This window comes from Tamandua tetradactyla, chromosome 14 (genome assembly GCF_023851605.1).
Source record: "Tamandua tetradactyla isolate mTamTet1 chromosome 14, mTamTet1.pri, whole genome shotgun sequence".
Classification (NCBI taxonomy): domain Eukaryota; kingdom Metazoa; phylum Chordata; class Mammalia; order Pilosa; family Myrmecophagidae; genus Tamandua; species Tamandua tetradactyla.
The window spans coordinates 94,716,992-94,731,397 of NC_135340.1; the positions used below are offsets into that span (position 1 = coordinate 94,716,992).

Sequence of the window (14,406 nt, forward strand, 5' to 3'; positions counted from 1 at the left end):
CATAGTTGTGTATTCTTCACCATGATCATTCTTAGAACATTTGTATCACTCCAGAAAGCAATGTAAAAAGTAAAAAAATAAACTCATACATCCCACCCCTCTCTCTCATTGACCCATAGTATTTCAATCTCCCCAATTTTTACCCTTTATCTCCCCTATTGTTAATTTAGTTTTCATCTTTTTTTTTTTTAACTCATCTGTCCATATCATGGATATGAGGAGCATCAGACACAAAGTTTTTACAATCACACAGTCACACTATAAAAGCTGTATAGTTATAAAATTATCTTCAAGAATCAAAACTACTGGAACACAGTTCAACAATTTCAGGTACTTCCCTCCAATCACTCCAATACACCATAATCTAAAAAGCGATATCTATATAATGCATAAGAATAACCTCCAGGATAACTGCTTGACTCTGTTTGAAATCTCTCAGTTACTGAGACTTTGTCTCCTTTCTCTCTTTGCCCCTTTGGTCAAGAAGGCTTTCTCAATCCCATGATGCCAAGCCCCGACTCATCCCTGAGAATCATGTCCCACAGAGGGGAGAAGGGCAGTGAGTTCACCTGCCAAGTTGGCTTAGAGAGAGACCACATCTGAGCAACAAAAGAGGTTCTCTGGGGATGACTCGAAGGTCTAATTTTAAGTAGTCTCTCCTTTGCAGGAATAAGTTTCATTAGGGCGAGCCTCAAGATTGAGGGCTTAGTTTATTGAATTGCTTGTCCCCACTGCTTGTGAGAATATCAGGAATTCCCAGGTGGGGAAGTTGCCTATTTCCTCTTTTGTCTTTAGTCCCCCAAGGGGATTTTGCAAATACTTTTTTTTTTTTCTGCCCAAATTACTCTGGGATGTATTTGGGCATCACACTAACCTGGACAAATCAGTAAGATCTCACGCCCTATTCAAGATTCCATGTAATTATTGTGTCCAAATAAACTGACCATACAAGTTAAATTAGATAATGTGCTATCCAAAACATAAATTTTGTACCAAATGAACATCTCTCCCTTTGATCTCACACAGAGGTTGAAGCCTGAAAATATGGGCCATCTCATCCTTTACCCTGTATTCTGATTTACCTTAGTCCTATCCAGATCAGTGTCATTCATATCTCTAGATGAAGTCTGATCACTTTTTCAGCTTTTTAAAAGTTGATTCATGGGGTAATGCTGACCTTTAGAGCTTCAGTACTCTAACTCAGAGTTTCAGGTGTCATATAAATACCCAAAGTTTCAGGGAAAAACCAGATTATATACAAATAACTCAGTAGCTCAGAATTTAGAAATGTCCATTACAACTCCTGTATATATCACATAGCATTTTAAAATTTGAAATTAGTTGTCAACATTTATAAATGAAAAGATTTTACATTAATTAACTTTTATTTCCTGATCATGCTGCACCTGGGTTCGGGAGCAGCTGTTCCTGCAACTGCCAATCCTACCGAGTTCCTCCTGGGCCCTGGCGCCTTCATTTACAGTGCGTGTTGGCCCTTCTAGGCAGCTGAGTCTGAGATCCTTGGATTATTCAATAAATAATCTGGGGACAGAAGCCAAAAAACAGGTAATAGCCAGTGAGATTTAAGAAGTAGGGGAGTAGGAAGTCACGCCCAGTTGCTAGAGATGTCAACTAGCTCAATGCCTCTCGAAGCCAGTTTAGCAATAAAAATGTAAAAACCTTAAAAATGTCTGTTTATAGTTTATGGTCCAAAAATCTAACAGAAATTATCCTAAGGAAATAATCCCAGGGGTGTGCAGTTGTTTGTCATGGTGCCACAAGGATATTCATTTCAGCGCTACTTATAATGGTGCAAAATGGAAACAACCTAAATGTACAACTAAATGAATTAAGGAACGTCCGTTAAATGCAGCCACTGAGTATGATATTATAGAAGAATATCTAATGACATTGAAAGTTGCTCACAAGATGTTAAGGAAGAAGAACAGAATGTGTTCTATTTAAAAAAAGCTTGTATACATTTATAAGCTTAAAAAAAAAGACTAAAAGGAATCTAGGGAGATTTATTTCTTTTTAGCATATTTATTTTACAATTTGTCAAAGGAAAGCCAATTCTAAGTAAATTACAAAACAACATGACCTACCCTAACCCCCAGAAACTTTAGCTTGAAATGCAAAACTAATTGCCCTCACCTAGGGTCTAAAACAAAAAAAAAAGAAAAAAGCTAAGCCTTCCTATCCCTGCATGCTATGCATCTGTATAAAAAAAGGCAAAGCTTCTGCTCAGCTCAACACCACCAAGAAACACTCAATCTCCTAAGTGCTGTGCTCTTATCAACAAAAATAGCGGTAATTCATTGCCCTGGCCGCCAAAAAAAATAACTAACCTCTCTCGAGGGAATAACCAGGACGACAGGGCAGCCAAAGCTGCAGCCCATCACCCAAGCGCCTTCTAAGCCTCACTCCTGCACCTCTTAACCTGGTCCTCTTATTCTCCAACGAGCAGGAACCAGCAACCCAACTAAAATTCACTCCCGGACCTTGTGGTGGTCATTTCTTTCTCTCTCTTCCCCAGTCTCAGTGGACTAATACGCCCCTCCTAGGCCCACCCGCTCTTCTCCTGTTGCTACTGATCGGTCCTTGCATTTTTAAGCTTCTCTCCAAGTTTATTTCTTGCAGATGAGAACACCTTGCACACCAGACCAAGGCTGATGTAAGGATTTTCAGCCCTCCCACTGCCCCCAGACCCCTCCCCTCTCGGCTCTAATGAGGTAGCCCGAGAGCCCTGCACCCCATCAGGCAGGGCCTACGCCCCACGAGCCAGAAGCAGCTACAGAAATGCACCCTCATCCTTCAACACCCCTGAAAGTTAAGGGACGAGAATTCTCAGGGGGAATCTGAGGTCAGCTACGACAGGGAGAGAGGGGAGGGAACCGTGAAGGCTGATCAAGGTCAGCAGGCCTGTGTCCTGCCCACTGCGGGGGACCCAGCAGCAGCTCCCCATCTAAAGCCAGACACCCCCACCTGAGTGAGTCCCGCTCCAGAAGGGTAAGTGAACAGACCCACCCAAAGGCACATCTCCCTCTAGGCATCGCCCTGGGGAGGGGAGGGGAGGAGAAAGAGCCAGACCAGCGAAGGCGGAGGAGAGGTAAGCAAAGCTAACGTATGAAAGCAAACGGTGGGCAGTGGCAGATGTCGCGCCTGCCGTGCAGGAGACCCGGGTTTGATTCCCGGTCCATGCATTTCCCAAAGGAACAAACAAAACTTGAGCGAATGGTGACGCCCACATGGAAAAAGGATGAAATGTGACCCCGCCATACAGCGGCTGGACTGCATGGGGTGGGACTGTCCACTCAGGCCCAGTGTGGGGCCGGAGGTGCTGCGCCCAGGGGAACAAATGGACCCACCTGGAGGCAGGGGCTGGCCTGACGGTCATCTGTGACCTAAGGCTGCAGAGAGCCGGGCCCCAGGCCACAGCCAAGAACCTGCTGCTCAAGTGTCCTCCTTGTCATCTGGTCAGTTCTCAGGGCACAGCTTACCAAGAAAACCAGCCAGTTGGTGGGGGAGGGTGCGCGCGTGGGGGAGGGTGCGCGCGTGGGGGAGGGTGCGCGCGTGGGGGAGGGGCAGTGGTAGCTCTGAAAGGCACTTGTGGGGGAAGCAGACAAAGCAGAGGCCTGGGGCTGCCGATCTGCTGCATGTGGCCGGGCAGGTCCTGTCTTTGCTTCCTGTCCTCTCTGGGCTCTGGGCCTCCGTTGTCACACCTGGACAAAGGGTGGTAGACTGGAGATGACAACATAAACGGGGTTCGCGGGGCAAGGGGGTCAGCCACACCGGCCCTCGTTGTAGCCCCAAGAGAATTTTGGAGGAAAGCAAAGGAGTAACTGAGAAATTAAGACGTAACAAATAATCACGATGACCAGCTTGTTATACAGATGCCGTTTTCTTACTTCTAGTGTTGCACAGAATAGCCAAAAGGAAATATCTGAAGTGACTGAAAACCACTGAATTGCAAATTTTAAAAATCTTCTGGATGACCCCCTGGTACTACCCCCCACCCCTACTTTTCCTGTTTTAACAACTTCAGAGTCTTTAGGATCTTAGGACCACCCCCAATGCTTTTTTATTCTTTATTTTTTGCATGGACAGGCACTGGGAATCGAACCCAGGTCTCCTGCACGGCAGGCGGGAACTCTGCCACTGGGCCACCGTCACACCGCCCCAGCCCCCTGATGTTAACGCAGAAACTTGAGTAGTCTAGAGCCAACAGGCTGACCACAGTGATGTTACTTGTGATATAAGGGTTATTCTAGCTTAGTTGTAGCTTAGTGCCACCCCTTTACATCTGTAAACGGCAGTTGTTTAAACTTGTTGCTTTAACGGTAACAACTCCATGTCCCCTTGTTTGAGTCCATAAAATCCCCAAACCCCTTAGATTTTAGGCCCATAGGCCATATCTGTTTCCTTTGCTTCGTTGCAATAAACTCTTTCTCCTGGTGTCACAGACTGGCATCAAAGAGGCTGAAACTGCAATCAGTCTTGCCAGGGGTAAGTAGTCCCATGCCTGCCTCATCTCACTGTCCTTCCCCGAGGGTGGAGAGGTGGGCAACAAAACCCTCTGCTGGGTTTAGCCAGCACTGCTGCCCTGGCCCTCCCCGCCACAGGGGCCTGTGAGGAATCTGCTCTAGGAAGCCCTGACCCCCTGCACGATAGGGGTGGCCATCGAGGGCCAGAACGGGGCAGGAGAGCAGGAACCAGTTTCCAGGACATCTGTCCTGCTGCAGTTCCAGCCCATGTGACCGCTCTGCAGGAAAAGCAGCAGGGATGAGTCCCTTGGGCCCCCAGCAAATGCTAACCGAGTGGCAGGGCCTGAATGAACACGTGGCAGAACAGGCAGGGAGTCTGCAGGAAGGGGTGGGCCGAGGCCTGCAGGAGTCCTCTCCCCCACTTGGACCCCGGGTTTGTCCTCTGCTCTGAGCTCAGCTGAGTCTCCCCAAGCACCTCCCCCCTGCAGATGCTGAGCACAGAGGCTGAAGGGGGCGCGGCGGGGAGCAGCGTCAGGCAGGTCAGGTCTGCAGGATCCAGAACATTCCCCCTGCCACCAGCACCCCAAGTGTCCCCGTCCCCAGGCCTTTTATCTTGTCATATGAGTCCAAATCCCAGCCCTCTATCCCTCTTTGGCCACCCTGCTGCCCTCACCTCGACCACTGGGGGACGCAGGAAGAGCAGGCTCGTGTCTTTGACACTGACGCTCCCCCTCCCGGAATGTCCTCTCCTGGTCAGCCCACCCCGTCTTGGCTAAGGGACGCATGCCCAATGCAGGGCACGGAGGGGGTGGACTGGGCCCCACCTGACCGCACGCAGGACCTCCCAGGACGGTGAGGAGGCGAGCAAATGATGGGCCCACAGCGGTCTGAAGAGACCGCAGGAGCAGCTGTGCGAGAGCTGGGTGGGGGGAGCCGGGGGAGATGGCTTTGGAGCTGGGTCTTGAAGGATGCATGGGGATGTTCCAGGCGGAGGAGAGAGCAAAGGGCACACCAGGTGTGCAGAGGCCTGGAGGGAAGGGGGACCTGGCTGGGAGCCACAGAGGACAAGCTGACCGTGTCTTCTGAGCAGGGGGCACGCCCTGCAGTGAGGTCAGATGAAGACTGGTGCTAAGAACTCCGAAAGGCACGAGGTGCCACAGAATGCCAGGGTGGGCAGTCGCGTTACTACAGTTTCGGGAACCTTCCTACTTCAATGGGGACCCCACCCCACACATCACTCGAGCTACAGACCAAATCCCATTTATCGAATATCATACCCTGGTGCTCCTGCCTTTTGGCAGTGCTGTGAGGGAAGGCAGCACTCGTTCCATTTTACAGAAGGAGAAACTGAGGCCCAGGAAGGGGCAAAGGCCCACTGAAAACCACAGAGCAGGGACTTGGGAGTCCAGCCCAGGTCGACAGATGCCGAGGTCTGGGGTCTCCGCCCTTCACCCTCCCTCTCTGCCCACCCAGCGGTCAGCCTGGTGGTGCACAGCTCCAGAGGGAAGCTGGGGCAGGCTCTGACTGCAGCCTGTGCATCGACCTCCAGGGAACATGACCCTGAGAGCCTGCTGGCTTCAACGCAACCTGATAACCTGGGCAGAGGGGCGCAGCGAGGCCTGTGGGGGTGGTTTCCTGGCATCGGTGACCCCTGCCCACTGTCTGGCCCTGCGGTCCCAAGGCTGCCAATCCCTCCCCTTTAGTCTGAGCCAACCTCCCACCCACAAGGAGAAGGGCTGCTGGGAAGGGAGGAGAGCCCTGGTGGGCAGCTCAGAGGGTGGAGGATAAATTTCAGGCCACGGGCCATCCAGGAGTGGGAGGACATCAGAGCCAGAGCATCTTTAGGACCCCCTGGGAAAATGGACGGACGCTGCCGCGGCAGGCCCTGGGACAACGGAGGGCATGGTGTCTGTCACTGGCTGTGTGATCTTGGCCAGAGTTGCCAAGCCCCATCTTTAAATTGGGAATAAAAGAGTCCCTTCAACATGGTCACAGGGAGGATTAAATGAACATGTGCCTGCAACCAAGACCCACAGAGCCCGGCATGCAGCATGTAGGAGCTCAACTCCTGGGGCCCAGCAATGGGGTGGGAAGTTCTGAATTCCCCCAGCAGCTCAGTGGCAGAGCTGGGGCCTGAACTTGGCCTCCCGATGGAAGCTGGCGATGCATTTCAATTCCAGCCAGCAGCAGCCAGCCCACACCGGGTCCCCGCACGCCACCTTCCCCAGGGCCCCATGCCAGAGGCCGGCACTTACTTGAGGATGTCCTTCTTGTTGAAGAAGGTGCAGTCCTGCCAAAGGAAACACAAACACACACACGGTTGGTCGTGCAGGCCCCACCTCCTTCCTTTCCCGGAGCCCTCGCCACCACGGGGCCTCACGGGGACAGCCCCGACCTGGGGGAGAAAGGTCTGCCCTGCCCTGCCTCGCCTTCACCCGCTGCGGACAGCCAATCCTGGTGGGTCCAGACGGTGCCTCCTGAGGCTGGGCATGGGGTGCTGGGCAGCACGCTCGGAGAATTCACAGGTGGATGTGCCAGTCTGAGGGCTGGTGGGGTACCCTGGGGGATGACAGGAGGCAAGGTCTGGGGGACAACTCAGAAGATGAACTCAGCAGCGAGAATACCCAGAGCCACTGTGCTGTGCGGGGGCAGGGGGCACGATCCCTCAGAGCCCCCGAGGATGGTTTCCAGGGAGCTGGGCAGTGTGAGTCCCAAGTGGCCGCAGGCAGGAGCCCGAGACTTAGAGGCTGAGAGTCCCAGGCACGGGGACAGGGAAGCATCAGCCTATACCTGGTGTCTGATGCTACGGGGGTAGACGAAGTCACAGAGAGGAAGGGAGAGGCCTGGGGTGTGGGTGGAGGAGGTGAGGGAGAGGAGGAGAGGGCTGGGAGAGGAAGAAGGTCTGATCCTGGGGAGGATTTGGACACGGCAGCCTCTAGACTCAGGTGAGGGCAGTCGCTGCAGGGGACCCCAGGTGGGTATACTCAGGGCGGGGACAGCACTGGGCTCCAGACCCCACGCCAGATTATAGGCCCATCTGGGGTCCTCTCCAGATGTTCCAATCTTGGCTGCACATTAGAGTTACCCGGGGAGCTTTAAAAAAATCATTGCACCCCAGTCTGAACCCAGACCCATCAAATCAGAATCCCTTAGGGTAGGATGCAGGCATTGGTGGTTGGCAGAGCTCCCTAGGTGATTCTAAAATGCCACCCAGGCTGAGAAACTGGGCCTAGGAGGTGAGGCTGGCCTGGGCAGTGCTGGGGTTGCAGAATAGCCCAGTTGGCTCACTCCTCATCACCAGCCTCATCTGGGGCAGGCATTTTCTCCCTATTTCAGAGATGGCAAAACGGAGGCTCAGCAAAGTGGAATGATGCCCACTGGAACGAGGGCCGATGTGCAGCTCAACCCCAGCCCAGAACCACAAAGAGGGCAGAGCACAGCCACGACCACTGCACACCGACCACGTCACGTCCTGCTTCTGCCGCGTGGTCCTGGCACCCGGCACGTAGTAGGCACTCAGAACAGACACGGGGGGTGAGTGGCCAGTCTTTTCCGCATATACCATCTGCAGTCACATCCTCATCTCAGTGGCTGCTGAATATCCCACTGAAGGCATTTCCCCCTGCTTAACCTAACCTTTCTCCTCTTTCTGAACATCTACCCACAGTGGGCCCAGGTTTCCAGCATTACTGATAAAGCTGCTATGAACATGCTCATAGGCTGACGTTTTGCTTTTTCTTGCATTGTCTTGTTTCCCTGGGACTCACCCCAGGGAGGGAACTCACAGGGACGAACATGGCAGATGGCTTTCAAAGCTTTTCAGAGGTCAGAGTATCCTGTCATCACGGCAGAGGAAAAGGATGGTAGGTTTAGCAGTCAGACAAATTCTAGTCTTGCTTTGGGCTCTTAATGAATTTCATTCTTCTTTCTGAGCTCCAGTGTCTATATCTGTAAAATGGGGATAATGCCTCTCTGAAAGGGACTGTGGGAGGAGCAGATGAGAGAAGCTGCAGAAAGCCTGAGGGTCACAGCTGGCAGGGGTTCCCTTTCCCACTTTGGTGCATCAGCCCCAATTGCTTCATGGCCTGGAGGTATCTGCCCCAGAGTCCACAGCTCTGTGTCTTCCTAATTTGTCTGGAGTTACCAAACAATGACCCCGCTCCCCTACACACACTCAGCTGCCCGGGAAGCGCCTCCTGAAACTCCCCTCAGAGAGCAAATATTCCCATCACTGCGTGGCTCCTGGCAAGGACCCTGCTCAGGGCAGGGAGCTGGCAGTGGGGTTGGGAGGGGGCCTGGTCCAGGAGAGGGGCATGTGGGGCTCTGGCAGCAGAAAACAACCCTAGAGGGCAGGCGGGTTCTTACAGTAAAAATCCCAGTGAAGGCCTGAGTTCAGCCTCCAGACCAACCCTTCACCTGGAGTGCCTCACCCTTTTCCCGTTTGTCCAAAGCCTTCCCATTCTCCAAAGATCAACTCAAGGGCTGCTCTTTCCAGGCAGCCTCCCTGCCCTCAGCTCATACACAGGGTCTGCCCGGGCAGAGGGCAGGAGCCGAGCCTCAGCCGGCCGCCGCTCTCACAGTGGAAGCTGCTCTCCCCCCAGCTCAGGCCTCACACTACCCACCCACCACCACACCCACTCTCAGTCAGGCTCCAAAGCGGTCTCATCGTATCCTCACAAGAGTCCTGTGACGTGGGCACAGCAGCGGGAGGAGTTATCCCCATTTTAGAGGTGGGAACACTGAGGCTCAGAAGAGGACAGGGACTCACTAAGGCCTACAGTATCAACAGCCCAGTGATGACTTGAACTCAGGACTCACCCTCCTTAAGGCTGTGCTTTAACAAGTGATCATGTGTTCATTCATTCTACAGCAAGTTCCTCCAAGCGCCTCTTCTGTGCTGGGCGGGGGGTACAGCAGGAGGGAGATGGAGGATATAACGCAGGGTGACGACCCAGTTTGAACCAGTCTTCTGTGGCCACAAGAAGCAGGGGGTGCCACCGGCTCACTGAGATACACCCAGCCACGTGGATAAGTGTAGGAAAAGTTAGCAAGCCCTTCCCAAGGGGGTGGGCCCGCCTGGGCAGTCTGAGGCAGTCTCTGTTGGTGACAGGTGAGGGGAGGGCACGGGGGAGGGGGTGGGGAGCAAGGGAAGAGCTGAGGGAAGGCTTGGCTAAAAGCCTTCAGTGCTGCCCGCAGTGTTTCTAGAACTTGGAGTGCAAGAGCAGGGGGATTAGAGACAAGGCTGGAGGCCGGCTGAGCCCAGGCCAGGCAGGGCCAAGCACTGCTCTGGATTTCACTCAGACTGCTCTGCCAAGACCCTGGAATTACAGAGAGAGGCAAGAGGCATACCTGTGTTTTAGAAAAGACACACCCCCCCCACCTTGACCCTACATTTCTGTTCCAGGCTTCCATATCCTACGGACAACTCCTTAAAGTTCCCCCCGCCCCGGCAACAGGGTTAGCAGACACACAATGCAGCCCTTTGTCCGTGGATTATTTATATAGAAAAAAAAATTTTTTTACACTGGTGATGCAAATTGTGTCTGCTGAAGAGAGGAAAGGAGAGAAGGAGAGAGGGGAAAAGAAAGGAAACAAGTGAGAAAACAAGGACCGTGGCTGGAGCATGGAGGGAAGCCACAGGGACAGACAGAGGGCTGAGGACGGAAGCAGCTAGAACTTTAGCCTCCCATGAGACTGAAGAAGCCTGGCCCAGGGCTGTGCTGTAAAGATGGAGAAGAGGTGAACCCAGGTGAGACTGGAAAAGGCCGAGTCGCAGGACTTGTTGTTAACTGAAGAAGTGGGCCTATGGAGAACAGGGAACTGGGACAGCTGGAGGGGCAGCAGAGAGTTCAGGGGGAGGTGGTAATTCCCTGATTTGGACATGTCAGGTTCAAGGGGTCTGGGGGATGGACCTGGAAACCAGAGGAGTGGTCTGGGCAGGAGGCTCAACTTCAGAAATCATTATCACTCAGGGACTGGAGGGCTGGGGTGCAGCCTGGGGAGTCACCAGGCTGGGAAGACAGAAGAAGTCCTGGGGGTCGCTCCAGAGAAGGGGTGACTACAGCTCAGGGTTATCCCCCACCCCCCCTGGTCTGCGGCTGGCTGGAGAGCCAGAGCGAAGGAGATGTGGGGCTCTCGGGTTTCCCTGCCCTCATTTCTCCCATCCCTGCCTGGTGGGGCCGGCTGCACTCTGGCAAAGGATCAGAGCCCAACACCAGGCTGGCTCCAAGGGGTAACCCAATGCCAGACTGGGCTGTGCCCCCACCCCACGGAGCCACTCTAAACCCTGAGCACGGTCTCCCTGCCCGCGCCCACCTCCAAGCCCTTGTCCAGCCTGTCCCCTCCACCTGGGATGGCCCCTTCTGCGTAAAATCTATCTTTGTGCTCAAGTGCTGCACTGCTTCTGAACCCAAATCTGTCAGTCAAAGCAAAAGCCACCCCCTTTCCTCTGGGCCTCCCCTAGAACATTCCACCACCTGTTTCTATCACTAGGGCTGCACTGGAAGTGAGGGTTTGGCTTTCCAGACAGTAAATGCTTTGGGAACAAACGGTACAAGGACCCACCCCACGTGAGACGTGGGAGCCCTGGAGTCACCATTCGAATTCCCATGTGGACCCTGACCTGGCAGGGTCCTGAAGGCTCCTTGGCCTCTGTTTACTCCTCTGTAAAATGGGGTTAATACTCCACCTCACCTTGATGCTCAAATAAGTCTGGGTATGCAGGGCGATGAGCACAGTGCCTGGTACACACAAATGTGGCACCCCTTTTTCTCCCCAGGGCCTCACACGGGGAGCTGAGATGTCTGTGCCATTGACAACCCGGACTTCCAGAGGAGATGCGATCCTTATTTTATTTCCACCACATCACCCACATTTCAAGCCCTCTTTCCTTCGAGGAAACAGCATGGGCAAATGAAGGGAGGAAAGAAACAGCCTTGTGAGTCAGGGGGACTGAAATAGTTGTGAGGTGGATGCACAGGGCAGGGAAGGGGCCTGGGGAGGCCGAGGCTACAGAGGTGTGCTGGGCTGGGTGAGGGTTCTGGGCAAACCAGGGGGTGGGCTTCATCCTTTCGGAGATGGGCAACCGGGGGAAAGTTTTTCCATGGACGGCGCACTGGAATCTCCGGTCTGGAGAGCTGGCTCTGGAGGCAGGAGGACTGGAGTGGGGGGAGTATAAAGGGTGGCTGCTGGGGGCCTGAGGGGGTTTGGAGAAATGGCCACGTAAGGCTGGTACCTGGCTTGCTCTCTTGTCTATATTATTTCCATGCTGCCAAGAAGCTCTTGGGGCCCGAGGGAGAGACCCCAACAGAAGAAATAAGATGCCCCTTACTTAAGACTGCATTTGGGGACTGAGGCATCCCACTCCCATGCAGATGTGACCTCAGATGGTTTCAGCTTCACAGAGACTCGCTCTTCCCCGGCTGCCTCTGCCCTCCCAGGCTGCGGGGAGACCGGAGGTGACCCCAGGCCGGGTGGGCAGTGGGAGGCCCGGAGGGGCGGGAGAACGTGTGCTCTGACAGACAGGTTCAGGTTTAGAAACAATGTCGCACTTGCGCTAAGCCTTCAAGGCCAGCCCGTGTCTCCTGACCCCCCACTCCTGGGGTGGACGCTAGGATGTGCGGCTTGAAAGGGGTTCTGGTCCAGCGTGGGGCCGGGGCCGGGGGGGGGGGGGGGGGGGGGGGGACTAAGAAGGCTGAAGGAGGAGCAGAGGAAGGAGGGGCCGGAGTGAGAGGCGCCTGGGACAGAATCTTCCACCTGGAAAGCGCTCTCATTGCACAGATGGGGAAACTGAGGCTCGGCGAGGGGGGCCGGCCACGGGCTGGAGGTTCCTCCTGCGCAGGCTAGCCGGAGGGGAATGGGGGTGGGGGGGTGGCGGGGGAGGGTGGGGAGGGGGCGGGCAGGGTGGGGGTGGCAGGGGAGGGTGGGGAGGGGAACGGGGTGGGGTGGCGGGGGATGGGGGAGGGGAACGGGGGTGGGGTGGGAGTGGCGGGGGAGGGTGGGGAGGGGAAGGGGGGGTGGGAGTGGCGGGGGAGGGTGGGGAGGGTGGCGGGGCGGGGGAGAGGGTGGGGAGGGGAACGGGGGTGGGAGTGGCGGGGGAGGGTGGGGGTGGCGGGGGGTCGTCGCCCCCGCAGGCCGCGGCGCGGGGCTCACCTGGTAGTTGTCCAGCTGCTCCTCGGTGAAGATGGTCTGCTTGTTCCCCATGCCGCCCGCCGCCTCCCTCCAGCGGCCGCCGCAACCCCGCGCCCGGCGCCAGGCCCCCAGCCGGCCGCAGCCGCCTCGGCCCGCCCCGCCGGCCTGCTGGCAGCCCGCCCGGCCCCGGAGCGGCGGCGCGTCCGCCGGGCGGCGGGGAGAGGGGGGGCGGGAGGCCCGGCCGCGGGAGGAAATGCCCGGCGCGGCTCGCGTCTGCGCTTCCCGCCGGCCCGAGCCCGCGTCGCCCCCCGGACCGGGGTGCTGGGCCGGGGGGAGTCCCTTGGAGGGGCGCAGTGGAGGCGTGCGAGGGAGCCTTGGCGCCCTCCGACCTGGGGCGGGAGGAGTCGGCGAGGACCCGGAGAGGGAGGCCTGAGTGAGGGGACCTGCCCCGGAGCCACCGGGGCGACCCTGGGCAAGGCCCCCGAGCGCCGGCCCCCCCACCCCGGCTGACCGCCAAGGCCCCTCCCCGTCCAGACTGGGGAAGCCCATCCAGCCTTGGAGCACATCTCAAGCCCTCTGGGTCCCTTGGGGAGGAGGACAGACTTTCCTTGGCTTTCTTTTTAGTCTTTGGATGCAAACGGGAGACCAGAGAGGACTGGAGAGACCTGCTGTGTCCAGAGAAGTGTGACAAGGGCCAGGGCATTTTCTGGGGCTTGCAGCTAATGCAGTCATGGCTAAGTAACTTGGAGTGTTACGGCCGAGAACACGTGTGTTATTTCTAACTTCAGAAAGCTGAGTCCATGCGCATTATCTCCATTTTGCAGGTGAGGAAACTGAGGCTGAGAGCGGCTCAGCCACTTGCCCCGAGTCCCGCAGAGGGGAAGGAACAGGACCTAGGCCCGGCTCCCGCATTTGCTCAGCCCCTGACCCCCCAAGACTTTGATGAGGTCAGGACTTGATGCTTTAAAAGTGGTTGGAGGGCAGGCAACGGTGGTGCAGTGGCAGAGCTCTCACCTGCCATGCCGGAGACCCAGCTTCCGTTCCCGGTGCCTGCCCCATGCAAAAAATAAATAAATAAAACTGGTTGGAGGTGTCTTTAGGATGGTGGTTCCCAAATGGGAGCGTGCTTCAGAATAACTCAGGAGGCTCCACTCCCAGGGTATGTGGCCTTGTAGATCTGGAGCGGTGCTGACGGTTGGGCTGTTCCTGGGTGCTTCTGATGCTGCCGGTCCAGGACCACACCCTGGGGACCACTGCTCAGACCGAAGGTCATAGACTGAAGGTCAACAGTAGGAGCACGGGTCCAACTCCAGCAAGTGATCACCGGGGCTTTAAATTTTCCTTTGAAACTTCAGTATCAAAGGCTACTGGCTGGAGTCTTCTTCAACCAGCATCATTTTGCTGCTCTCCAGTTAACAGTGGCCGCCAGACAGGCTGTCCTGTTGTACCGACCCCCCTGGGGTCTTCTGTGCGGTGTGGCCTACTCCAGTAGAACTAACCCAGATTCGGTAAAGCAAAGCAGAACTTTATTTCTTTGGCCAGAAAATGGAGAGGGGTGGTCTCAAGTCCTAAGGGAGGTGAGTGAGACTCTTTCCTAGGGGAGCAGAGGGCATGGTCTCGGTACGTGACACCATCTATGCTTGACACTCGGTGCCTTCCATCTGTGCTTGGCACTTCAGTACTTTCTGTCTGCACTCAGCACTTGTGCACACAGTGCCCAGCCATGGTCGCTGGGGCAGCTCTTGTGGTCGCTGGCTTCCTGCACTTAATTTCTGCAAGCAGGCATAGCTCC

At 55.4% G+C, this 14,406-nt stretch overlaps 1 protein-coding gene and 2 long non-coding RNA genes across 4 annotated transcripts in view; 2 read left to right on the forward strand and 1 right to left on the reverse strand.

Annotated features, from left to right (window-relative positions):
* Positions 1-12,740, reverse strand: part of CIB2 (calcium and integrin binding family member 2) — a 33,377-nt gene extending 20,637 nt beyond the window's left edge. Inside the window, exons 1-2 of one of the 2 annotated variants that reach the window (XM_077128563.1) lie at positions 12,636-12,740; positions 6,740-6,774 (exon numbers count right to left, since the gene is read on the reverse strand). In XM_077128563.1, coding sequence (XP_076984678.1) covers positions 6,740-6,774; positions 12,636-12,686 — 86 coding nt within the window. In that variant the 5' untranslated portion in view covers positions 12,687-12,740. Of the gene's footprint in view, positions 1-3,368; positions 3,543-6,739; positions 6,775-12,635 lie in introns of those variants that run through there. The other variant, XM_077128564.1, reaches the window with a different exon arrangement.
* On the forward strand, positions 3,939-8,011 carry LOC143656433 (uncharacterized). Its single transcript, XR_013162490.1, has 3 exons — positions 3,939-4,002; positions 4,464-4,506; positions 7,821-8,011. It is a non-coding gene; the product is annotated as an uncharacterized LOC143656433 (long non-coding RNA).
* LOC143656432 (uncharacterized) lies at positions 10,066-13,552 on the forward strand. Its single transcript, XR_013162489.1, has 3 exons — positions 10,066-10,233; positions 11,263-11,421; positions 13,439-13,552. It is a non-coding gene; the product is annotated as an uncharacterized LOC143656432 (long non-coding RNA).
* Positions 13,553-14,406: the final 854 nt, after the last annotated feature.